We start from the raw sequence: 26,892 nt of genomic DNA, 5'->3' as shown, positions 1-26,892 counted from the left end.
AACAAGACTTAGCAGCAGCTGCCCCACCGGCTTACTGTACACATGACAGGATCCAGGACAGCAGGACCAAGCCAGCAGTTGCAGCCTGAGCCCACTGCAGACCGTGAGTAACAGCTGAGGACTCTCCATGCCCCCCGCTCCTGCCCAGCCTCCAGAACGAAGCCATGACTGTGTCTTGCTCATTTAATTTTTTTTTTTTAATGGGGCATTGAGCATTAGGGCAACCAGCAGTGATAAGAGGCAACCCTGGGGAGGGTTTTTCAGAGTCTGTGGGTTACCCACAGGGGTTTTCATTTCTCCTGGGCTCCTGCCTTGCAGGGACTGACATTGAACTAAGAGCCATTCCCAGCCATCGCATGATGCTCCTAAGGCCAGCCAAACAGCCATAACAGCCTCAGAGATGGAGTCTGAGAGCTGGGATGGATCAGCACAACACAACGCCTCTGCCGGGGACACAGGCAGGAGAGAGCAGTGCCCGGCTGACACAGCACAGACTGTGCATCCTACAGACTCACACACACCTCCTCCCTCAGTGACCTGGGGCAAGGATCCTGCAGATAGAACGGAACTACCAGCATTACACCACATGGTATGAGGTTTAAATGCACAGGGCCTAGGGCTGTACCTGGGACTGTACCTGGCTTATGGGGGGCATTTGGGAAAACAGAACACAGTGGATGTTTACGGCGTGTGTGACTTCAAAACTGAGGGACAAGGAGGACATACATGAAATGAAATTCATGGATAATATTGATACTCTGCATTTTTGCGTTGCTGGGTACTTTTCAGAGAGCTGTTTCACTCTAGAGAAAGGCAGACCAGCATGGCACAGGCTCCAAAGTCAGACGGCAGGGCTTGGAATTTCTGCTTTTACTCCCTGGGCCTCAGTTTTCTCATCTGTACAATGGGCCCAGGATGACCCATGAAGTGAGGTCACTAAAGAAAGCACTGATAACAGCTGTGACTGATATTCACAAAAGTCTTAGGAGGTGGGTAGAGTTTTAATCCCCACCTTGGAGGATTAGCACAGGAGGGGATGAGGCACAAAATCTCAGAGACGGCAGGAAGAGAAGGGAAGGGAAAAGAACTTCTATTGGGGGCAAGCCCATCTCGTTCCAGGCTGTGAACTGCATGGGGTCCTTGCCCAAGAAGGGACCAAAGAGGTGGAGGTGTGGAGGTGGCTAGGGGTGAAGCAAAGATTTCACTACAGTCTGATGGGGGCAGTGACAGAGAGAAGCACAGAGGAGGGCTTCCTGGAGGAGGTGACCCAGGACCTGCGTGCCAAAGGACAAGAGGGAGTGAGCCAGGCATGACAAGGAGGGGATGGGCCGACAGAGTGGAGCCACATGGGGCAGGACTGGAACTGGCCCATCTTTGTCCCCAGCTCTCAGGCCAGAGCCGGACTCTGCAAACATTGGGGAATGGAATGACCTCCCTGGCCTGACCCGGGCAGAGGGATGAAAGTCTGATATGTGCTGGGAGGACACTCCAAGACACCCAGTGTTGCTGTGACTGAGACTTCAAGAGGCCAGATTTGAGGCTGGGGGTGGTGCTGTCACCAGGGACGGGGCATGAGGACTCCCTGGGCCACGTCAGTGAGGATCAGCCCTGCCTGCAGGCAATGGGAGTCACTGAAAGCTTTTCTGCAGGAGAATGGCCCATCCGCTTGATTTTGGAAAGATGCCCTAGTTGCAGAGGAAAGAAAGGTTGGCAGGAGGTGAGCAGGAGGCAAGGAGAACAGGTGGGGGCGGGGAAGAGGTGACTGGGAGAGATGCCAAGCCCCGAACTTGGGCTGTGTCCTGAGACTGAAGAAGCGAAGACAAACCCCAGAAATTCAGAAGGTAAATGGGCCAGGCCCGGGGCGGGTATTATTATCAACTCTATTTTATGCCAAGGAAACGGGCAGAGTTTTAAACAGTGCACCCATGTCACCTAGGTCATAAATAACAATGCTGAGATCCTCATTTGACTTGGTCTGCCACAAAGCCCAGGGAAGAGGAGAACTGTCTGCAAAGCCAGGCGGCTGGGGAGGGAGGGGGCAGGGCATCAGGGCTGTTATCAAAGCCAAGAAGCAAGGAATTTGCTTGTTTTTCTACCACGTGGAGGGAGACAGGCGGGGAGGGTTGGAGGAGGGCTGAGGGAGGTCAGGGGTGTGTTTGCACCCCGCTCTCATGAGGTTCTGGGTTTGGAGCAGGCCAGGGAAAAGGCCTCGGGGGTGTTCCAGAGCAGACCAGGGTTTCCCACACGCAACGTGCACGCATTCTCCTGGGACTGGTTTTACTGCGGGTTCCCAGCCCCCTCCAGCATGGCTAGTCCCGTAGGTGGGGTGGTGCAGGGGAAACAGCTTCTCCTATAAGCATCCCTTCTTTATGGGGATACAGGGGGTTCCATAAAGCTCAGAGCTTGGGACCACTGGCCTTGCAGACAGAGTGTCCACTTACTGATTCTGACCCTGGCTGCATTTTTTGAATTGCTCTTATCAAACACTTTTCATGGCTTATAATTAATTTTTTATTGTGGTAAGATATACAAAGATTGAGCATTTCAACCAGGTTTAAGTGTACAGTTCTCTGGTATTAAGTACATTCACATTGTTGTGAAACCATCACCACTATTCGTCTCCAGGACTTTTTCATCATCCCAGACTGAAACTCTACCCGTTAAACCCTAACTCCCCATTTCCCCTGCCCCCAGCCTCTGTTAACCACTATTCCACTTTCTGTTTCTATGAATTTGACTGCTCTAGGGCTCTCATGTGAGTGGAATCACACAATATTTGTCTTTTGTGACTGGCTTATTTCACTTAGCATAATGTCTTCAATGTTCATTCATCCATGCTGTAGCATGTATCAGAATTTCATTTTTTTGAAGGCTGAATAGTATTCAACCGCAGGCATATACCACTGTGGAATATAGAAAAAAATACGTACTGATCTCTGCCCCTGGTTCCTGGTGCAGAGCTCCTAAAACCCTTGTCATTTCCTAAGTGATAAGAACATTAGAAGCATCTTTTTTTCTAATTTTTTTTTCTAATATTTTTTCGAATATTTGGTCTTTGACCCTGCTTCCTGAGGCAGAGCTCCAAAATCCCTTGGAATTTCCTGGGTGACTGCAGTGTCCTTTGCTCTAATGAGGCAACTCTGGGTGAGCTCCTGGATGACTTCAGGATGGGGGAGTGTCACCAGAAAGACATGATTGGAACTTATTTTCTCCCATTCTGTGGGTTTTCTTTTCGTTTTGTTGATGATTTCCTGTGCTATGCAAAAGGTTTTAAGTTTAATTCGGTCCTATTTGTTTATTTTTGTTTTTATTTTCATACTCTAGGAGGTGGATCAGAAAAGATCTTGCTGCAATTTATGTCAGAGAGGGTTCTGCCCATGTTTTCCTCTAAGAGTTTTATAGTATCCAGACTTACATTTAGGTCTTTAATCCATTTTGAGTTTATTTTTGTATGGTGTTAGGGAGTGTTCTAATTTCATTCTTTTACATGTAGCTGTCCAGTTTTCCCAGCACCACTTATTGAAGAGACTGTCTTTTCTCCATTGTATATTCTTGCCTCCTTTGTCATAGATTAGTTGACCATAGGTGCATGGGTTTAACTCTGGGCTTTCTATCCTGTTCCACTTATCTTTTTTTTTTTTTCTATTTTTGTGCCAGTACCATACTGTTTTGATGACTGTAGCTTTGTAGTATAGTCTGAAGTCAGGGAGTGTGTACCTCCCACTCCCCCACCCTTATATTTCCTCTTTCCCCTTCCCACTGGTAACCACTAGTTTGTTCTCTGTGAGTTGGCTTTTTAATTATATTCACTAATTTGTTATATTTTTTAGATTCCACATATAAGTGGTATCATACAGTATTTGTCTTTCTCTGACTTATTTCACTTAGCATAATGCCCTCCAAGTTTACAGGATGGATTTTTCTATTTCTGCAAAATACATCATGGGATTTTGATAAGAATTGCATTGAACCTATAGATTTCTTTGGGTAGTTTTGACATCTTACATATTACATCCTCCAATCCATGAACACAGGATGTCTTTCTATTTACTTATATCTTCTTTAATTTCTTTCAGCAACGTTTTGCAGTTCGTAGTGTACAAGTCTTTCACCTCCTTGGTTAACTCAACTCCTAGGTATTTTATTCTTTTAAATTTTTTTATAAATGGAATTGTTTCCTTAATTTCTTTTTCAGATTGCTCATTGTTAGTATATGGAAACAGAACTGATTTTTGTGTTGATTTTGTATCCCACTTCTTTGTTGAATTTATTGGTTCTCATAAGTTTTTTGTTGTCTTTAGGGTTTTCTATGTATAAGATCATGTTGCCTGTGAACAGAGATAATTTTACTTCTTCCTTTCCAATTTGAATGCATTTTATTTCTTTGGCTTGCCTAATTTCTCTGGCTAGAATTTCCAATACTGTGTTAAATAGAAGAGGCAAAAGCAGGCATCCTGTCTTGTTCTGAATCTGAGATGAAAAGCTTTCAGTCTTTCACCATTGAGTAGGATGTTAGCTGTGGGCTTTTCATATATGGCTTTTATTATGCTGAAGTAGTTTCCTTCTACTCCCAGTTTGTTGAGTGTTTTTAACATGAAAGGGGATGTTGAATTTTGTCAAATGCTTTTACTGCATCAATTGAGATGATCATATGATTATTTTCCTTCATTCTTTTAATGTGGTATTTACATTGATCAATTTCTGTATGTAGAACCATCCTTGCATTCCAGGAATAAATCCCACTTGGTCATAGTGTAAAATCCTTTTAGTACACTGCTGAATTCTATTTGCTAGCATTTTGTTGAGGATTTTTGCATCAATGTTCATAAGTAATATTTGTCTGTAGTTTTCTTTTCTTATGGTGTCTTTGGCTTTGGTATGAGGGCAAAGAAAGAGTTAGGAAGTGTTCTCTCCTCTTTAATTTTTTTGAAGGAGTTTGAGGAGGATTTGTGTGAATTCTTCTTTAAATGTTTGGTAGAATTCAAAGCTGAAGCCATGTGATCCCGGACTTTTCTTTTTTGGGAGGTTTTCAATTACTGATTCAATTTCCTACTTATAGGTCTATTCAGATATTCTATTTCTTTGAGGTTTAATTTTGCCATGTTTTGTGTTTCTATAAATTTTCCATTTCATCTAGGTTATCCAATTTGTTGGTGTGTCATTTTCAATTTTTTCATAGTATCTCAGAATTTTTTAAAATTTCTGTAGAATAGGTAGTAATGCCCCTACTTTCATTTCTGATTTTAGTTATTTGAGACTTCTCTTTTTCTTACTCAGTCTAGCTAAAGGCTTGTCAATTTTGTTAATCTCTTTGAAGATGACATTATATTATATTATATTATGTTATAATTATATCATGTTATATTATTATATTATGTTACCTTACTATATAATACTATATTGATTAGATATATTATATTTTGGTTTCATTGATTTTCTCTCCTTTTTCTATTTTCTATTTATTTGTCCGGGCTTTAATCTTTATTGTTTTCTTTCTTCTGCTAGCTGCACTCTCCTTTGGTGTCTCTTTACATGGAATATCTTTTTCCATCCTTTCACTGTCATATCTGTGCCTTTGGATCTAAAATGAGTCTTCTGTAGTGTGCATATAGTTGTTTCTTTTTTTAACCCATTCTGTCAATCTCTTTTGATTGGAGAATTGTATCCATTTACATTAAAGTAATTACTCATATGGAGGGACTACTCTATCATTTTCCTATTTGTTTTCTGTATGCCTTATAGTTTTTTTTCTCCTTTATTTCCTGCACTACTGTCTTCTTTTGTGTTTAGTTGATTTTTTGTAGTGAAACATTTTAATTCCCTTCTCACTTCCTTTCGTGCATACTCTATAACTATTTTCTTTCTGGTTATCATGGAAATTACATTTAACATCCTAAAGTTATAACACTCTCATTTGAATTTATGCCAGATAAACTTCAGTAGCATACAAAAATCGCTCCTATATAGCTCCATTCCCACATCCTTTCAGTTAAGTCACAAATTACATCTTTATTCATTGTGGGTCCCAAAACATATATGAATAATTACTTTTTATGCATTAGTCTTTTAAATCATATAGAAAATAAAAAGTGGAATTACAAACCAAACCCATAATAATACTAGCTTTGATACTTGTTCATATATTTACCTTTAGCAGAGATCTTTATTTCTTCTTACAGATTCTATTTACTTTCTGGTGTTCTTTCATTTTAACCAGAAGTACTGCCTTTAGCATTTCTCGTAGGAGAGGTCTAGTGGTAATGAACTCCCTCAGCTTTTGTTTATCCGGGAATGTCTTAATTTCTCCCTCACTTTTGAAGGACAGTTTTGCCTGATATAGTATTCGTGGTGGATAGTGTTTTCTTTCAGTACTTTGAATATATCAACTGGGTGGATATTTAACCTTTCTGAGCTTCCACTTCTGCCTATCTGAAATCAAAATAATCATATATACTTTATTGTTGGTGAGGCAAAATTTTGGAAACTTGGTAGGTATTTGATAAATCATAGCAGGTGTAATTCATACTTTCAGGTGAGGAAATTGAGGCCCAGAGTCCTGACTTGCCCCAGGTCACACAGCCAATGTAGAAGAAGAAATTGGGGCTTGAGGGGGGGGTCTTCCATGGGGTCTTCTGCCTACTGCTCACCATACCCCACTGCCTCGGAGGCCCCACATCATCTAATGAGCATTTCTGATTTTCCAGGGCCTGGCCATCCTGAACAATGCTGTTCACCCTGTACATCTGTCTCCTCTGGCTGTCTACCAGTGGGCTCTGGACCATCCAGGCTAAGGACCCTGACACTGACATGAGCATGAGGAACCCTCACCGGCACTTGGCTCCAAACAACGTTGACTTTGCCTTTACCCTGTATAAGCACTTAGTGGCCTCAGCTCCGGGCAAGAATGTCTTCATCTCCCCTGTGAGCATCTCCACAGCCTTGGCTATGCTGTCCCTGGGTGCCAGAGGCTACACACGGGAGCAGCTTCTCCAAGGCCTGGGCTTCAACCTCACTGAGATGTCTGAAGCTGAGATCCACCAGGGCTTCCGGCATCTCCACCACCTCCTCAGGGAGTCAAACACCACCTTGGAAATGATCATGGGCAATGCCATGTTCCTTGACCACAGCCTGGAACTTCTGGAGTCATTCTCAGCAGACACCAAGCACTACTATGAGTTGGAGGCCTTGACTGCAGATTTCCAGGACTGGGCAGGAGCCAGCAGACAAATCAACGAGTATATCAAAAATAAGACGCACGGGAAAATTGTGGACTTGTTCTCGGAGCAAGATAGCTCAGCCATGCTCATCCTGGTCAACTACATCTTCTTTAAAGGTACCCCTCACCCATCCCATTCTGACAAGGCCCCATCTACTATTGCTAAGGATAGTAAAAGCCATCAAAACTAAGGGCGTACTCTTGATACTATTAGAAAGGTGAAATTATATCATCCTTACCAAGGATCAAAATGACACCCAGTAGAGCAACTTGCCCGAGCCCTTGCAGTTTGTTTCAAGGCCCAAACATGTAACCATGAACAGTCTGGCTGCCTAGTGGTCTACAAATATTGGCCAAGTTCTGGCTGTGAGTCAGGCACTTGGTCAGAGGCTGGAAATAGAGCCTAGAACCAGACAGACACAGCCGCCACCCTCAGGAACTTCCAGACGGCCCCTAAGCCTTCCTGCACGCACTTCCCGAGCCAGCCCCAGCCAAGACCCCTCTCAGCCAAACCACAGCCCCACCTCACCAGTTCGGAGCAAAGATTTCCAAAATGCCTGTCCATAAAAATCACCATGGAGACCTGTTAAAATTACAGATTCCAGAGCCCACACCAGATCTACTAGAGCAAAACTGATGCAAGAATGTCCTAGAATGTGTATTTTTAACAAGGCCCCCCTTCCCCAATCGTTTTGACGAGCAGGTAGTTTGGGGATATATTATCCTCGAGAATGAAATCTACAGTCCTTAGTCTACAGCAGTGGTCTTCAACCCAGGGTGATTCCCACCCCCATCCACCCTCAGGGACATTTGGCAATGTCTAGAGACACTGAGTTGTAACAACTGGGGGTGGGGTGGGGTGTGTCACTGGCATCTTGTGGGTAGAGGCCAAGGAGGATGCTCAACGTCCTACAATGCACAGAACAGCCCCCGCACAGTGATATCTGCCTCCAAATGGCTAGAGTCCCAAGGTTGAGAAATCATCTGCTTCTTCTGCCTTCTCCAGACTCAGGTCTCAACATTTTCCCCTATACAAGTTCCCAATACACAGCAGACACACACACACACACACACACACACACACACACACAATATCCAATCACACCAAATTCCTTTCATGTCTTTGAGCATGACTATCCCCATGGGAGTCTGTATTAGTTCCCTATTGCCACTGTAACAAATTGCCACAGACTTGGTGGCTTAAAACAGCACCAATTTATTACCTTACAATTCTGTAGGTCAGAAGTCCAAAATGGGCCACTCTGGGTTAAAGTCAAGGTGATGCCAGAGTGTGTTCCTTCTGGAGGCTCTAGGGGAGGATCTGTTCCCTGCCTTTTCCAGCCTGTAGAAGCTACCTGCATTCCTTGGCTTGAGGCCCCCTTCCCTCTTCAGAGCTAGTAATCGCATTGCTTTGACCTCTACTTCCATCACGTCTCCTTTCTGACTCTGACCCTCCTGCCATCCTCTTCTACTTTTAAAGATGCTTGTGATTACAGTGGGCCCACCTGGATAATCCAGAAAATTCTCCTTAACTCAAAGTCAGTTGATTAGCAGCCTTAATTTCCTCTTGCCACGTAACATAACATATTCACAGGTTGCAAGGATTAGGACATCCTTGGGGCAGGGGGGCATTCTGCCTGACACAAGGCCCATGCCCATTCTGTCCCCTGAGCCCTCCCTCAACTTGTCTGACTGCCTAAAACTTCTACCCACCCTTTAAATCTTGGCTCAAAAGTCACCGCCTCCGTGAAGCCTCCCCTGATTCTCTCCAGCAAATCTTTGTCTCTCATACGCATCCTCTGCAGTTTGCCCACACCCAATTTTAATAAGCATCTTGTTAGAACGTGTAAACCTGGACCCAAGTGGTTCAGTTTCAATTAAGTAGTCATATACAAAGAAGTGCAGGTAAAACAGCAAAAAAAAAAAAGTATAATATTTAATGTGTCTCTCAACAACATAAAGATTATCCCATATGCCCATTTCTCTCCTCCCCAGCTCTCCTCAGGGCCCCCCATTAGCCAACTGAACCCCTTCCCTCCCCCAGGTCTTTATTACCTGGACAGGCTTAGCATCTTGGTGAGCCGTCCTCCTGCCTCTTGGTCTTTCTCTGTCTATTCTCCAGCACAAGTCTGGGAACCCACCTGGCTAAGGCCTCTCTTCTTGGATGGTAGTGAGGGTGAGAGACTGACCAGCAAAGGCAGCATTTTCTTTTTTCTCCCGCTTTACTGAGATATAAATGACTTATCATGTAAGCTTAAGGTATACAATGGGATGATTTGATATATATGTATATATATGGTGAGATGATTACCCAGATAAGGTTAGTTAACACATCCATCACCTCACAGTTACCTTTGTGTGTTGGGGCCGGGGGGTGAGGATTTTTAATATCTGCTCTCTCAGCAACTTTTAGGTATATGATACAGTATTATTAACTGTAGTACCATGCTGTGCATTAGATTCCCCAGAACTTATTCATCTTATAACTGGAAGTTTGTACCTTTGACCACCTTTACCCATTTCTCTGAACCTCCTACCCCATCATTCTTTTCTCTGTTTCTATAAATTCTGTATTTTTAGATTCCATATGTAAGTGAGGGCATACAATATTTGTCCTTCTCTGTCTGCCTTATTTCACATAGCATAATGCCTTCAAGGTTCATCCATGTTGCTGCAAATGGCAGGATTCTCTTCTTTTTATGGCTGAGTAATATTCCAGTTGGTGTGTGTGTGTGTGTGTGTGTGTGTGTGTATGTATACACACACTTTTCTTTATCCATTCATCTACTGATGGACACTTAGATTGTTTCCACATCTTGGCTATTGTGAATAATGCTGCAATGAACATGGGAGTGCAGATATCTCTTCAGTATAGTGGGTTCATTTCCTTCTGATATATACCTAGAAGTGGAATTGCTGGAGCATATGGTAGTTCTATTTTTAATTTTTTGAGGAACCTCCATACTGTTCTCCATAATGGCTGCACCAATTTACATTCCCACCAACAGTGCACAAGGATTCCCTTTTCTTCACATCCTTGCTGGCACTTGTTTTCTCTTTTCTTTTTGATAATAGCCATTCTGATAGGTGTGAAGTGATATTGTGGTTTTAATTTGCATTTCCTTGATGATTCGTGATTTTGAGCACCTTTTCTTGTACTTTTTGGCCATTTGTATATTTCTTTCGAAAAAAATCTATTCAAGTCCTCTGCCCATTTTTTAATTTGATTATTTAGGGCTTTTTTTTTTTTTTTGCTATTGAGGTTGTATGAGTTCCTTATATATTTTTGGATATTACCCCCTTATCAAATGTATGTTTTGCAAATATTTTCTTCCATTCCATAGGTTGCCTTTTTACTTTATTGATTGTATCCTTTGCTGTGCAGAAGCTTTTTAGTTTGAGGTGATCCCACTTGTTTATTTTTCCCTCTGTTGCTTATGCCTTTGGTGTCATATTCCAAAAAAAAATCATAGCTAAGACTAATATCAAAGAGTTCCTTTTTCCCTACATTTTCTTCTAGGCGTTTTATGGTTTCAGGTCATATGTTTAAGTCTTTAACATATTTCAAGTTAGTTTTTGTCAATGATGTAAGATAGGGGTCCAGTTTCATTCTTTTGCATGTGAATATCCAGTTTTCTCAGCACCATTTATTGAAGAGATTATCTTTTCCCCACTCAGTATTCTTGGTTCCCCTGTCATATCTTAGTTGACTATATATGGGAGGGGTTATATCTAGGCTTTCAATTCTGTTCCATTGGTCTATGTGTCTGTCCCTATGCCTGTACCATACTGTTTGATTACTATAGCTTTATAATACAGTTTGAAATCAGGAGGTGTGATGCCTCCAGCTATGTTCTTTCTCAAGATGGCTTTGGCTATTTAAGATCTTCTGTGGTCCCACACAAAAGGCAGTATTCTTTACACCTGACCCTGGGGGGCCAAGGAGTCTGGAATGTTTGCCCGGAAATGTTTCTGGATGCTCCCATGAATTCTCCAGGCCATCTCTCCCACTAGACTATTCACTCTTGTGCATGGCATCCTCATCTCTTTGGGAGGTCCAGTGCATTTGCATAGTGCTTGGCAAATGGAAGTAACTCCAAAGTGGTTGCACAGAGGTTCTGGTCACACAGCCTGGGGAGAAGAGCACAGAAAACCCAGAGAGAGAGAGGGCCCTCCTGAGCCTGCGACGAGCCTGAGCGGGGGCTGGCAGGACAGGGGCTGGCAGGGTATCATTTGGCGCACGGCTTTGCTCTCACAGTTTCTAAGCATTCTCATGACCACAGTGGGGCTGAGTTGATGGGAAACAGTGGCTCCTGGTAATAAAATCTGAGAGGATTTGAACATTTGAATGCAGGAACAGACATTGACAGGAGTGTGGGCTGCCTGTTTGTACACAGATTTTCTGTGATCAGGCAAAGCTAATTAACAAGCCCTGTTTAAGCTGAGAGATACTCTGAAATGTTTCCAACACGCCAGGATAATAAATAGACATGAAGAATGGTGTGGCTCTCATCACTAAACTTAGGACATGTACAGTGTCCCTGGCATGTTCCTTACTCAGTGGACTGTCTTGACATCTCTTTTTTTTGGAGAACATTAGAAATACTGTTAAAAGATTTTCCAGGGACTCATCCTTGCTCTCTCCAATTTCCCTTCATAAATTCTTAGGTTTCTCTACCATAAGTTCTCCTAACTCAAGAATTTTCAACAAAAAAAATCCCTTAAAGTAGAGGTTAGATCCCATTCTGTATTTGGTTTTCTGCCAAACTGGATATATGTTATACTTGCTTCTAGAAAAGAAATAGTAAAAAGCACAAAGCAAACTTCTAAGGATGAAAAACCTAGCACTGAAAAATTTTTTATCTACATTTTTTGGTTGTGAGTTGGACAAGTTAGTCACAAAGCACTCCCCCCTTCAATTCTGAGGACCCCAGACTTCCTTTAGAAGATGGTTTGAGAACCCGCAAATTATCTCACTTGTTGTGAGACAGCCTCAGTCATTAGGGATGGACCAGGCACAGCCCCTGGGTCTCCAGGTGCCACATCCATTGATCTTTTCCCTACATCCTCCGGCCACTGCCCATGGTCACCCTTAGTAACCCTTCCAGGGGGTTGAGGCTGGCTCAGAACCAAGAGTTCTGGCTTCGTGGTCCAGAGATCCCACAGGCAGAGGGATAGAGAAATGTCTGCTTGTGGCTATGCTCTGGCCACCTTCAGGCAGCCTCAGTTGGGAAACAGTGACCCCACAAGGGCTTCTGGGCTGGAGGTCAAGGGCAGCCAGGACACTCGGGACCTACTGGACTCAGGGTCCTCAGTCATCTCCAGACCCGGGGAGACTTAACCTAGAGCAGATGAGGCCCTGGTGAGACTCAATCCATGTCTAAATATCCAAAGATCTATCACCAATAAGAGGACTCCGGAATAAACTCAAGGGCCAAAGAGGCTCAGTCGGCAGGCATTACAATCAGGCAGGCTTTGGCTTCATCTAAGGAGCAGTTTCCTTCCCTTCAGCATTGACCAGTAGTGGAAAGTCCCATCTGTTAGGTAGTGAGTTCCCCATCAAAAGGGGAACAAATGTTGCATAATGACATCATGGAACGTGGTGGAGTGGAGTCGAGTCTAGCTGTGGTGGGAATCTGTAACCTTGAAGGACTCATCTCGCCCTGATTCTGCCTCTGGGAAATGTACTGTGGCCCTCAGGGCCACTCGGGAGGCGAGGAGCCTCCTGCAAGAAAGTGGGTACATTTGACTGGGCGGCCAAACTGCCTGCTGGGCTTCTGTCGCCACACATCAGGGGGTGGGGATGGAATGGATGCTTGGTTCCCCAGCACCACCTCCAAAGCCCTCCAGTCCAGAAGCCACTCCAGGGCGGGGGCAACAAGGCCAAGTCCGGTTTACTGAATCCTACTCCCAAATCCTAGGGCCAGCATTCTCTGTTCTCTCCCTCTTTCCATTTTTAGAAGTCAGTCTCAGACATCGTGCTAATCCTCAAGCCTTCCCAAAGGGTGGAGGATGGAACAGGCTTTAAACCTCTGGGAATTTCATATCTTAGCGAATTCCAGCAGCTCTGGTGGGGACCTTCCAGGTTGAGGGAGGCCACTGTGTAACTTGCTTGGCGGTCACCCCTGGCCCTCTGCTGCCACCCAAGTTGCGTTTTCCTCCTGCTCTCACAGGTCTGTCTCCTCCCCTCCCCCTCCCCCCTCTTCCCAGGCACGTGGGCACACTCCTTCAACCCGGAAAGCACCAGGGAAGATAACTTCTACGTGAATGAGACGACCACGGTGAAGGTGCCCATGATGTTCCAGTCGAGCACCATCAAGTACCTGAACGACTCGGTGCTCCCCTGCCAGCTGGTACAGCTGGACTACACGGGCAACGAGACCGTCTTCTTTGTCCTCCCAGTCAAGGGGAAGATGGACACGGTCATTGCCATGCTGAGCCGGGACACCATTCAGAGGTGGTCCAAGTCCCTGACCAACCGGTAAGCCCTCCAGCCAGCTGTGTTGATTTCTGCAGTTGGACGTGTTCCCAGAAAGTGGGGGGCAAGTGGAAAAGGGGTGCACCTGGCCATCCTTCCTCCCCCCCAGACTCGCCTTCCAGGGCTCATTATTTTCCTGTCTGCTGGGTTCTCTGATCTAGAGGTCACACTTATTTATCTTTCTGTCGATTAATGCTGAGCTATTGATGCTCCGGGGCTATTGATGCTCCGGGGCATTCCACAAAGTGAGGTCCTCCCTCCCCAGCGGGTTGATAGTCACCCTCTGTATTATCACATCTTTCATCTTTTTCTTAAACTGAATTCACCCATCACCCAGCCCGCACTGCTCCATTTTATTATCTTGCTTACCTGAGACCAAGCACCGCTAAAGATTCCTGGGAGACCATAAAAAGATATAATGAAAATGACCACTGTATGACCACTGTAATGACCCTGGAACCAACGCAAAGCCTACAAATGGTTAAGTCACTCAGGGACTCTAATGTTTCGTCCATCAATCAATCAGTAAATAAGAAAGTAAGGACATAAGTACGTAATAAACTCATTTTCCCAGGAACCTCTGAGCTAGAGGGAAATCAAAATTATAGTCAAGCTTGTGTCCAGCTCTGATCCTCACATTGGAGGAGGGGGCAGGTGTTGTCGAGAAGATGGTCCTTACTCTTGGGAGATTAGAGTTCCGTCTGTGAAGGAGCCAACCAACATGGGAGCTGGGTGGCGGGGTGCAGACGCACAGGGAAGAGGGCTGTAGGGGAAGGAGCCGGCACTTGGATCTAGCGTTGCTCAGGAAGCCTCGTGGGCCAGGCACCATGTCATTCATTCATTCATTCATTCATTCAATATATATATGGAAGCAATTGCTATGTACCATGCACTAGGCTAAGCAGAAGGGATGCACTCTAGAGCAGAAAACGGATTCTGGTGGAATTAATAGTGGTACAATGTCATAAGCTCTGTCAGAGCAAGACAGGGAAGGAGATGCATAATGCGTACAATTTGAGGGAGGGTGGGACGCCGGACTCTCACCCAGGGGAATGGAGAAGGGGCTGCAGAGCAGATCGCTTTCACTTTGAACTGTGCCTTAAGCCTGAGTAGAAGTTCAGTCAGTGGCAACCTCCCCCGAGAGTATGCATGGAAGAGGAAATGACGTCAGTCAAGTCAGGGAGGCCATCTGCCAGCTTTTCAGGTCAACCGTCCCACGCCACCTCACTCCCACCCCTCGAAGGGAACCTGTAATTCAGATACAGTGCCACCAGCTAGTGACAATGCGCCGTGATTCAAATTCTGAACCCTAGTGTGTTGAAAATAAGGCGAAGGACACCCCTTCTCTTTACCCCCAAAATAATCCCTTCACTAAAATACTTAAACAACATTAGTCAGTAACAGGTACCATTTTCTTCTAGATTTTTTTTAAAAACATTCAAGGTAAAACTTTGCACCTTTAGACATCATGAGTTCTCTCCTTCATCCCAACGCTGTGGCCTACGGCTCCTCACCTGCACGCCTGCGCGGCCCCTTCTCCCTCCTCACCCCTCCCAGCAGCACCACGCCCTTCCCCACCAGGCTCTCCAGTGCATCCGAGCTCAGCATCCTTCGGGGCCCAGATGACACCCCACCTCCCGCCGGCAGCCTCTGGGTCCCACTCACGGGGCGCTCTCGCTAGAGCCTTCCTCCCAGCCCCCTTGCTCCGCCGTCACCTAGTTGCTGCCCGCGCAGGTCGTGGGGCAGCTCTCCGAGTTGGGGCGATGGGGCTCCGAGTTAACTAGTCCTGGTTTCTTCACGGTCCTGCTGCTTCCCAGCGGTGTGACTTTGGGGAAATTCCTCAGTTTGTTTTGAGTTTCAGTCTCTCAATCTGGAAGTTAAAGATGTTGATTCCAAGGTTGTGTGTGCCTGCGCGGATTAGACGAGATAAAGGAGGGCAGGAAGGTCAGCCAAATGCTGGTAATGAGTCGGTCTTCCTTACCTTCTGTTGCCATTTCCCATCTGGAGAAGTCACACGTCCCACTGACCTTGGATTCCTCCTCATTTCCCCCGGGTTGCCAGCCCCCAGACCTCCCCAGAGCAGCTTGTGCTCAAGTACGGAGGTCTCATGCCTTCCCTCCACCCTCTGGAGAGCCGGTGCCCTATCACTGACTTCAGGGTTCAGGCATCTTCTCTCTCCCTTGCTGTGTAGATGAGGACTAGCACAGAGAGGGACAGGACTTGGCTAAAGACACACAGCATTAGCGGCATGACTGGGGCCAGGACCCCTGCTCCCAGCCGCATTCCCTCCACTCCTCCACTTCTGCCAGGGGGTGCTTGGGGGACCACAGGACTTCTTGTTTTTTCTTTTTTTTAATTGAAGTATAATTGATTTACAATACTGTGTTAGTTTCAGGTGTACAGCAAAGTGATTCTGTTATATATATGTATCCTTTTTTTCATTCTTTTCCATTATAGGTTATTACAAGATAATGAATATAGTTCCCTGTGCTTGTTCCCAATAAATCCTTGTTGTTTATCTATTTTATATATGGTAGTGTGTATCTTTTAATCCCATACTCCTACTTTATCCCTCCCGCCTCTTCCCTTTGGTAGCTATGTTTGTTTTCTATGTCTGTGTGTCTCTTTCTGTCTTGTAAATGAGTTCATTTGTATTATTTTTTAGATTCCACATATAAGTGATATCATATAACATTTGTCTTTCGCTGTCTGACTTAATGCACTTAGTATGATATTCTCTAGGTCCAAGTATATTGCTGCAAATGGCATGGCTGGGTAATATTCCATTGTGTGTGTGTGTATATATATATATATATATATATACCACATCTTCTTTATCCATTCATCTGTTGATGGATACTTAGGTTGCTTCCATGTCTTGGCTATTGTAAATAGTGCTGCTTCGAACATTGGGGTGCATGTATCTTTTTTGAATTAGAGTTTTCATCTTTTCTGGATATATGCCCAGGAGTGGGATTGCTGGATCATACAGTAACTCTATTTTTAGTGTTTTAAGGAACCTCCATACTGTTTTCCATAGTGGCTGCACCAACTTACATTCCCACCAACAGTGTAGGAGGGTTCCCTTTTCTCCACACCCTCTCCAGCATTTATTATTTGTAGACTTTTTAGTGATAGCCATTCTGACTGGTGTAAGGTGATGCCTCATTGTAGTTTTGACTTGCATTTCTCTAATAATTAGTGATGTTGAGCATCTTTTCACGTGCCTCTTGGCCATTTGTATGTCTTCTTTGGAGAAATGTCTATTTAGGTCTTCTCCCCATTTTTTGATTGGGTTCTTTAGTTTTTTGATATTGAGTTGTTTGACCTGTTTGTATATTTTGGAAATTAAGCCCTTGTCGGTAGCATCATTTGCAAATATTTTCTCCAGTCCATAGGTTGTCTTTTTGTTTTGTTTATGGTTATAAACACTGTGCAAAAGCTTATACGTTTGATTCAGTTCCATTTGTTTATTTTTGCTTTTATTTCTTTTGCCCACAAGGACTTCTTTAGGTATTCTTTGCTTCAGTGTCTGGTAGTTTAGCTGGATCAGGTGGAATCAGCTCAAAGAAAGAGCTGAGAAGAAAGGACTTTGCAATCCAGAGGCCCGGAGAGGAAGATGCGTGTGTGATGGAGGGAGAGGCAGATCCTGCTTCTTGCTCTGCTCCTTCCCCTGTCCCGAAAGAGCAGGTCTGGCTGGGAGGCAGGGTCTGGAGGGATCACAGGGGAAACGGGAATCTGGCAGGCCGGGCCCAGCCCTGGACAAGTCTAACCCCATCTGCTTACCCCGAGCAGCCTGGTGGACCTGTACATCCCGAAGATCTCCATCTCCGGAGGCTACGACCTCGGGGGCATCATGGGGGACATGGGCATTGCAGACTTGCTCAACAACCGGACACATTTCTCAGGCATCACCCAAGAGGCCCTGCCGAAGGTGTCAAAGGTAGGGGTCTCTAGAGCCCGTCCTTCTTTTCCCCCCAAATTCACAATACAAATAATAATAAGCAACATGGAGCCCATTTATGAATAGGCTTCTAGGCCCCAGGCTGAGAGGTCTTGTCCAAGCCCCTAGTTTTACAACAGGCTAAATGGAAGCTCAGCAAGAACTTGATGTCCCCAAGGTCACACAGGAAGCTAGTGACAAGGGAGCACCACAGCTCAGGCATCCACCATTCTGCCAGGCCACACAGAGGGGGCCGCTGTAGAAGACAAAGTCATCATGGCAGGACTGTGAGGAGCCCCCAGGAAAAAGGAAACGTTGCATGAGATCACACTGAATGTTCTATCCAATGATGTTCTTTATCTCCATCCTTCAGCTCTATGTTCTGTTATTCATTCATTCAGAAAATATTTACTGAACATGTTCTATGTGCCCCACACTGCGCTAGACACTGGGTATGCCTCAGACGTGGCCCTGCCCTCACAGGATCTTACAGTCCTGTGGGTGACAAAACAGGAGAGGGAACAGGAGAAAGCTTTGGTGGCAGCAGCCCCCTCCCTCGTGCACACAGACTTTGACCATCGTGATGTCGGCACACAGTATGTGCTCAATAAAAAGCCTGTGTGTGTGAAGAACTCAATCAAATAGCTACCTCCTTATGAGGTGGGTGTTACCCTAGTTTCTCAGGTCACAGAGCTAGTAGATAGCCTGACATTTGACTCAAAACCTCATATTCCCAAAACACGCTGCAGGGGTTCCTAGCCGGGCTGAGCTTCTCCGTAGCCTGTTTACAGAGCACTCTGAGCCTCTGATTCCCTGCTGCTCCATCAATGAGAGTCCTGTCCCATAGGTGTTGTTATTTAATCAGCCAGTTCTGATCTTTCCAAAGCTTTTGATGCAAGCTACTCAAGCGTTTTACTGACTTGAGAATATCTTCTAATTTTGATCATAACAAAGGATGTTTCAGCAGGCAAAGATGACCCTTTTCCCTACAGAGTGGGCACAAGCATTTTGCATAAATTGAACCCTCTCAAGTACTGGCAGAGCGGAGAGGGAGCGAGGTGTCCCCCCACCAGCCCAGGACCCGGTAAGGGGAGCCTGGTATGGATGCCGAAGTCCAGTTTCAGCCCCAAGTCCCTTGCTCTCTATGGGTCGGCTCCAGCTGCCCACTCTCTAGGGAGGAAGTCTAAGTGTGGCCTGGGTTCCGGAGGTGGACAGACCCCAGCGCTAGTCCTGGGGCTGCCACGTAGATGAGGAGCCAGCAAGTGACCTTCTCTGAGCCTCAGCTTCGCCATCCAGAAAACTGAGGGTGGGAGGAGTCGAAGCGAAGAGGCTCGGAAAGCTCCGCCCACGCAGCAGGTGCTCATCCTCCACGCTCTGTCCGTTCCCACCAGGTGGTCCATAAGGCCACGCTGCAGCTGGATGAGAGGGGCGTGGAGGCAGCCGCCCGCACCCAGGTCCACCGGAACTCGGCGCCCGCGCCTCTCACAATCCGCTTCGACCGGCCCTTCGTTGTCATGATCTTCGACGACTTCACGTGGAGCAGCCTCTTCCTGGGCAAGGTTGTGAATCCGACCTAAGGGGACGCCCCCAGGAACCACAGCGCGTCTGACTCGGGCACCAGGGACCCCACAGAAAGGAGTGAGAGGTTCCCCTCTTGTAATAAATAACTGTCGTTGCGACTGCTGACAAGTGCGGTTGAAGGAGAAGAGTGGGACGATTGATAAAACTTGAATAACATCAATGTAATATTGTACCAGTGTAATTTTCTAGTTTTGATCATTGTCCTAGGGTTATGTGATGTATGGAAGCACAGTGAAAGGTATATGGAAACACTATTATTTTTGCAAATTTTTGTACGTTTGAAATTATTTCCAAGTAAGAACATGAAAAGAAGGAATCACACAAGCCAAAACACAACAGAAAAAAAAAAAACCCACAAAACCACACACACACACGCACACACAACAGAAAGATGTTTTTAAAGTGCTAGGGTGGAAATGTCATATCTTTCAAAAAGCAAAATACAAACAAAAAAATCCTTCAAAAATGAAGGCAAAATAAAGTTTGTTTTTTTTTTCAGACAAACAAGAGCTGAGGAGGCTTATCATCTTCACTAAAGAGTTTTTTTAAGTAGTTCTTTATGGAGAAACAAGATGATTCTAGATGGACACACAAAAGAATGAAGAGCCCTGGAAAGAGTAAATATGTGGTCAAAGATAAAATATTTTAAAATATATTTAAAGTATAATTAACTGTTTAAAGCAAAAATAGTTATCGATTTATTGCTTTTCGACTCCAAATCCTCCCTTCATTGCTGCTCTGCAAAAACCAATCTGGACCTTTTTAAATAGCTTTACTGTGCCCCTGGGCATGATATTAAACTTTGTCAATAGAGGGCGCTAGAGAAAGATCGCAGGAGGAAGAGACCTTATTCTCACAGTTCAGGACAAAAAGCATTAAATGAGATAAAAGAGAACCAGATGGATAGATAGATAAATAGATTACATAGGTGATAGGAAGATAATAGATAGATAGATGGATGGATAGATAGATAGAGATAGATTATAGATAGAAAATAGATGATATATAGATAATTAGATGATAGATATAGCATATTTCTTGAGAGAAAGGAATTGAGCGATACTTCCTTAAATATACATATTTATATGTTTCTAAAGTCAGCATCTTAATAAGAAAACACTAAATACATTCCCACTGCTGTAAGACAAGGCTACTCATTATATTCACTACCATTTCACATAGTCCTGGGGGTATTAGACAAAGCAATTAAACAAGAGAAAGTAGCGGCATAGAATTGTAAACTCTCTCTATTTGCAGATGACATGTAATATACTTGCATAACCCTAGCAAATCAATGATAAAACAAACTCAAACAATAAAGATTTCAGCAAGGTACCAGAATATAGAATTAACATGCAAAAGCAATGCCTCATATACACAAGCAACAAGCAGTTAAAACACATAATGGAAGAGAAAACCCAATCACAACCAAAAGGATATAACACTTAGAAATAAACAAGAAATGTGCAGAATCTATATAGAGAAAATTATAAAATATTCCTTAAAGATGCAAAATTAGACTTGAACAAATGCAAAGATATTCCTTCTTGAATAAGATGCTCAACATCATCTAGATATCAGTTTTCCCTAAATTAATTTATAAATTTAATTGTATTCCAATAAAAATACTAGCAATTTCTTTTTCTGGAGATAGACAAGATAATACCAAAGTCCATATAGAAAAACAAACATGCAAGAGTAGCCGGAAAACACTGAAAAGAAAAAGATGTCAGGGACAGGGGGTGGGGAAGATAGGGGACTGGCTCGACCAGATGTTAAAGCATACGGCACAGATACTTTAATTAAATCTATGGTACTCGTATATGAATAGATAGGCAGACCAATGAAATAGGTTAGAAAGTCTGGCAATAGACTCAAGTACAAATGGAAATTTAATATTTGATAAAGGAAGACTTTTAAATAAATGTTATTGGGACAACTGGATAGCCATTTGAAAAACAGAAAGGGTAAAATTAGACCCATTCTTCACACCATACTTAAGAATAAACTAAGAATCAGAGATCTAAATGAAAAAAAAAACAAACTATACAAGTACTAGAAGAAAACATGGGTAAATTCCTCTATAATTTAGGTGTAGAAGAAGGCTTTCCAACCATGACTCAAAGTCCAGATGAAATTTTTAAAAGAATTGAGAAATTTGACTATATAAAAATATTTTTTAATTGCGTGGTAAAAATTCATAAGCAAAGTCAACAGAGGTGAAAACCTGAAAGAAGATATTTGCAAGGTATGTCACTGATAGAGCTAATATCCTTAATATGTGGTGTTTAAACATATGAAAATACGTTTCACTTCACTGAATAATAAAAAATGCAACTGAAAACTACACTGAGATACCATTTCCTATCCATCAGATTGGCAAAAATATGAAAGCTTCACAGGACACTCTACTGGTTGTGTGGAAACAATCATTTTCATGGGTTGCTAGTGGGAATGCTGATGGGTCCTTGTAAAAAGAAACACAGGAAGGATAAACTAGAAACTAATTAAATGGTTACCTGCAAGGGAAGGGGGAGGACAGAGTGGAAGAGATGGGGGGTGGGGAATAGCACTTTTCTTCATGGAACTTTTTGTATGGTTTAGACTTTTAGAATAATGTTAATGTTCTATATACTCAAAAATAAAATTAAATGAACAAATGAGGAAAGCCCTAAAACCAAGTGAAAAGAAAACAAATGAATTCAAACCTATTTCAAATGGATAATATAACTATTCTGAAGAGGAGAAAAAGAATTAACCCAAGGAAATTTTCAACACGATGCTTGGACAATATGCCTCTAGTTTTAAGAATACAAGACTGCAGGGGCTTCCCTGGTGGCGCAGTGGTTAAGAATCCACCTGCCAATACAGGGGACATGGGTTCGAGCCCTGGTCCAGGAAGATCCCGCATGCTGCAGAGCAACTAAGCCCATGTGCCACAACTACTGAAGCCCACGCACCTAGAGCCCGTGCTCTGCAACAAGAGAAGCCGCCACAAGGAGAAGCCCATGCACTGCCACGAAGAGTACCCCCGCTCACCACAACTAGAGAAAGCCCACGCACGGAAACGAAGACCCAACACAGCCAAAAATTAATTAATTAATTTTTTAAAAGAAAGAATACAAGACTGCAAACAATCTTGAAGGCCTCTTTTCAGGTTCGTTTTTCATCATGGGATGAGGATAGCAAACGTGACGTTATTTATATGATTTGTAGGATTGAGCAAGAAGAGATACAAATACAGAATGAGGGAAGCAAGGAAGAATCCTGTGGGGTAGCACATGAATTGGAGGGATAAAATCATGGTTTCTAGTACATTTTTAAAATATGTGTATGCCTGGGACAATTTGAATGTCTAAATAAATACATACATACAAAACATATACATATATATAGTAAGAACAGTTATGGATTAAAATGCATTGAATAAAATCAAGAGTTCATGAATCCATACCAATAATGCTGATAAATAAATATGAAAGGAATGATGGATTTAGAGTATCATCATAAATACTGATTCAGGCAAGACTAGTCAATGGATGCTAAATCTGAGGGCATGGGGAATTTGATGAAAAACACGATATTTAAATTAGTTTCAAAGTATCTCCTCAGCAGTGACTTATTACAAAGGGAGAAATGGTAGCTATATATTGGAGAAACGGACATCATCTTAACCAAGGCATTAAAATTAACATCACCATTTAGGGACAAAGAGACATCGTGTGCCTCTGGATGTGACACTCTAAGAAGGAGCCAACATCGTTTCTACGATATTCCTTCCAAAAATGTATAATCTGAGGCTAATCATGGGGATACATCAGACCAACCTGAATTGAGAGAACTGGTAAAATTTCAAAATGTCAACATAATAAGAGACAAACAAAGGGCTGAAGAACTGTTCCAGATTCAAGGAGACTAAGGAGACATAGCTCCAAATGCATACATGGTCCTGGAGGGACCCTACGCTAAAAATAAAAATGCCGCAAAGGACATGAGCGGGGCAGTTGACAAAACTGGAACATGATTGTAGCTTCAGGTAGTGTAACAATATTAAATTTCTTGGATTTGAGAAATTGATACTATTGATATTTACATAAGAGAATATTCTTGTTCTTGGGATTACCTTATCATCTCAAATGGTTCAGAATAAGATAGCACGTGTGTGCGTGCATGCATACACACACCTTGCACCCGTGCATACATATGTAGATATGGGTATAGAGAGAGAAGAGAATTGTAAAACGTGGAAAATGCTTCAAAATTAGTGAATCTGGGTAAAGGGTTATAGAATTTCTTTGTAACTACTCTTGCAGTTTTACTTCAAGTTTGAAATTATTTAAAAATAATTTTTTTAAGTTAAAAACTGAAATAAATAAATAATGACCCGCAGCACAAAAGAAAAATAGGGAAAGGACATAACCTCCCAAGTAGAAGGACCATCTTAGTGAAAACCTGCTGTCACACTAGGTGGTTAACTGCCTTGGGAACCAGAGGTCCAGGTTCAAATTCAAGCTCTGTGTTCTTGAACAAGTTAACTGACCTCTCTGAGCATCTGTTTCTTTCTACCCACTAAAGAAAACTAATTATCATGTCCCTCTCACTCAAAGGGCCCATCTCAAGGAAAGAAAGCTTTGTTAGGTGCTAACTAGTCAAACCCCTAGTTACCCAGAAGTTATCCCCACCTCGCCGACCAGTGCCCTGAGCACATCTTCTCAGGGCAACCGTAGCGAACCTGCCTGGGCCATCAGCTTTGCACCGCTGGGGCCAGAAGGGATCAATCAGCAATCTTGTTAGGTGTCACTGGAGCCCGGTGAGCCAGGGTGGAGGAAGCCTGGAGCAGGAGCAGGGAATCAGAAGGCCCATGGGGGGTACTTCCCTGGTGGTCCAGTGGTGAAGAATCCACCTTCCATTGCAGGGGACACAGTTCGATCCCTGGTTGGGGAACTAAGATCCCACATGCCACGGGGCAACTAAGCCCGTGTGCCACAACTACTGAGCCCGCGTGCCTTAATGAGAGAGCCCGCGTGCTGCAAACTACAGAGCCCACGCACTCTGGAGCCTGCACGCCACAACTAGAGAGAGAAAACCCACACACCACAACTAGAGAGAAGCCCGTGCCAGTGAAGGGCACGCATGCTGCAACGAAGATCCCGCGAGCCACACCTAAGATCCCACGCAACCAAAAATAAAATAAAAATAAATAACATGAAATAAAAGTAAATTACAAAAAAGCAGGCCCATGGGGAAGGGAGAGAGAGAGGCCGCTTGGCAAACAGCGAGCCATTTGTCCCACACGTGTGTGTCGCAAGGATTTGAGAAGTTTTTGCTTTTCTACCTCTGCGCCTCAGACCCGCCCAAGCTTTCCTCCTGATCTCATCCACGCCGAGCAAACCAACTGCAGTTCTCTCTGTGCCCTGATTTCTCTCTGTTTCTCTGTTTCCTGGCCTCATTCTGCTAATAACTAGCTCTAGTTGTTTTTCAGACATTTAGCCCCTTGGGTCCCAGGACAAATTTGCTTCAGAAACCCCTGGATCTCGCCCTCCGGGGTGGCTTTTGGAAACATTGTGCTTCCTGCCTGCAGGGAGTTCTGGGAAGGACTGTACTGTTTCCCCTGAGGTGACTCTGGTCAACACACACTAAGATCCTATCAGATCTTTCCCAATCTCTCTCTACACAGGCTGGTGACGAGCTGAAATCAAACGCAAACGGGAAGTCAGGTGGCCTGGTTCTATTCTGGCACCAAAACGGGCAGGAAGGGCCTTAATGGTTGTGGGCCTGCAACTCCTCCTCTGTCAAGTCCAAATCCAGGGTCTGGGCTTACCTGTGAGGTTCATTCTGGCTCTAAAATCATAGACAGATACCATTCATTAGCTCTTCCTACCAGGTACCAAGCTCTTTACAGGCACTACTTCATTTAAACCTCACGACAGTCCTAACAGCTCTGCCCCGGCAGCCCCATTTTACAGATCAGGAAACTGAGGCAAGAAGAGGTTAAGGAGCTTGTTCAGGGTCACACAGCTGGTGAAAGAACTCACAGTACAGGGGCAGGCATTGAGCTTGACCTGCTGGGAGCAGTGCAGGGTGCATCCTTGCTGAAGGTAGAGAACTTCTGAGCCACCCTTCCTGGGAGCCGGGACCCACCTCCTTAGAAACAGTGTTACCCACTGACTTCCTGGTTCCTGGGTGCTGCTGAGATACTCATGGGCCCGAGGCACAGTTTTGGCCATTTTATGGAAAAGGAAAAGCAAGTTCAGAGAGGTTAGGTTACATTCCCAAGGTCCAGCAGCTAGGAATTTGAAGGACTTGGAATTCAAGCCCAGGGTGTCTGACAGGCCCTTACACTCTTTCCAACGCATTCTGCTGCCTTCCTTTTAAAGATCCATTTCTGAAATCCTGGCAGCAGTTTTAAAATCATCCCAGATGGTCAAATGCTCCACGATGACTTTTGTGGCACCTCTGAAGCCCCCATGAACGCCGTGCTCCACAGCCCCCATGCTCACTGGTTCCTCCCAGACATTTGGCCGAGCTGACACTCCCCCCGCCGGGAGGAAGCAGTCCCTGCCTCCTGGCTGCCCGCTCCAGCCACCACTCAGCTGCAGAACTCCAGGGATGGGAAGGCAAAGCTGACTCTGAGCTAGAGGGTAGCAGGGCCCCTGGGCTGAGCAGCTGGAGTTTGTCAGGCTGAGCAAGTTGGAGCTTGTCTCCCCCTGACATTTCAAGGAACAAATTGACGGCAGGCGCTGAGAGGAACTAAGCTCCGCTTCAGTAAAAAGATAAGATGACCACATCTTTCATTCTGGAGGTCAAGGAAACCTCCCCGACTGCACATGCACAGAAAAGTTTCTCAAGGGTCAAAAAGGGAGGGGGCGCTATCCCATAATATGTGTGTCCATCTCCCAGAGACCCTCGTGCTGGAATCTATCTTGGCTAAAAGATGCACGCACATATTGCATAAGGCCCTGGGTCAGATCAGATATGGGAAATGAAGCAAGATGATTGGCCGAAGGAAAACAAAGACCCAGAAGACGGCCCCTGTGTAAGCGATTTAAACAACCACTTTAGCACTCCTCATTAGTGAGGTCGCCCATACCCTTCTCTGGGTGTGTAGCTTTGCTTTGCTTCCGTCTTAAATAAACTGCTTCCCTGTGTGCTCTCCCACACGTGCTGTGCTTCTAATAAACTCTGCGCCTGTTTTACAGCCTCGGTCTTTTTGTAAAATTCTTGTCTTCAAAGAAGACAAGAGCCAGGGCTCTGCTCCTAGCCACTAGCCCCTGGTGGTCTAGCAGTTAGGATTCCTGGTTTTCACCCAGGTGGGCCAGGTTCAATTCCTGGGCAGGGAACTAAGATCTCGCTTCAAGCCGCCTCTCGCTGCTGACACCCTGAGATCAACTCCTGTGCTGTCTGATCCAAGAACCTCCCCCCCGTCCAGCCTCGTCCATCTCCTCCCCTCACTTTGACCTCTTCAGGCAGTCATTCTCAACAGAGCAGGTACTTCCTCAAAGGAATACTCTGGAAATTTGTTGGAGCACTTCTGATTTCCACAAGGATTTGGAGGGGCGATATTGGCAGTTAGTGAGTGAGGGCCAGAGATGCCACATGTACTGGAACATGCAGGCCTGTCCATCACAGCGAAGCAACCCAGGTCCCACGTGACTCCAATGTCCCACTGCAAGC

The 26,892-nt window shown here is 44.5% G+C and overlaps 1 protein-coding gene across 5 annotated transcripts; it reads left to right on the top strand.

Moving 5' to 3' along the window:
• LOC103001294 (corticosteroid-binding globulin) lies at window positions 1–21,543 on the top strand. Of its 5 annotated transcripts, none has more exons than XM_007178910.2 (6): window positions 1–103; window positions 6,705–7,333; window positions 13,427–13,697; window positions 17,490–17,637; window positions 19,029–19,196; window positions 19,718–21,543. In XM_007178910.2, exons 2-6 carry the CDS (start codon window positions 6,724–6,726, stop codon window positions 19,730–19,732), a joined length of 1,212 nt encoding a protein of 403 aa, XP_007178972.2. In that variant the 5' UTR covers window positions 1–103; window positions 6,705–6,723; the 3' UTR covers window positions 19,733–21,543. The 5 variants fall into 5 exon arrangements, with proteins under 5 accessions (XP_007178972.2, XP_007178970.2, XP_007178969.2 ...); XM_007178908.2 differs by lacking the exon at window positions 19,718–21,543 and adding an exon at window positions 319–589 and having other exon boundaries at window positions 19,029–19,708; XM_007178907.2 differs by lacking the exon at window positions 19,718–21,543 and having other exon boundaries at window positions 19,029–19,708.
• Window positions 21,544–26,892: the final 5,349 nt, after the last annotated feature.

The sequence above is a fragment of the Balaenoptera acutorostrata genome, chromosome 3, assembly GCF_949987535.1.
Source record: "Balaenoptera acutorostrata chromosome 3, mBalAcu1.1, whole genome shotgun sequence".
Lineage (NCBI taxonomy): Eukaryota > Metazoa > Chordata > Mammalia > Artiodactyla > Balaenopteridae > Balaenoptera > Balaenoptera acutorostrata.
Note: the sequence above shows the minus strand (reverse complement) of the source record. Positions and strands in the feature narration are given on the sequence as shown.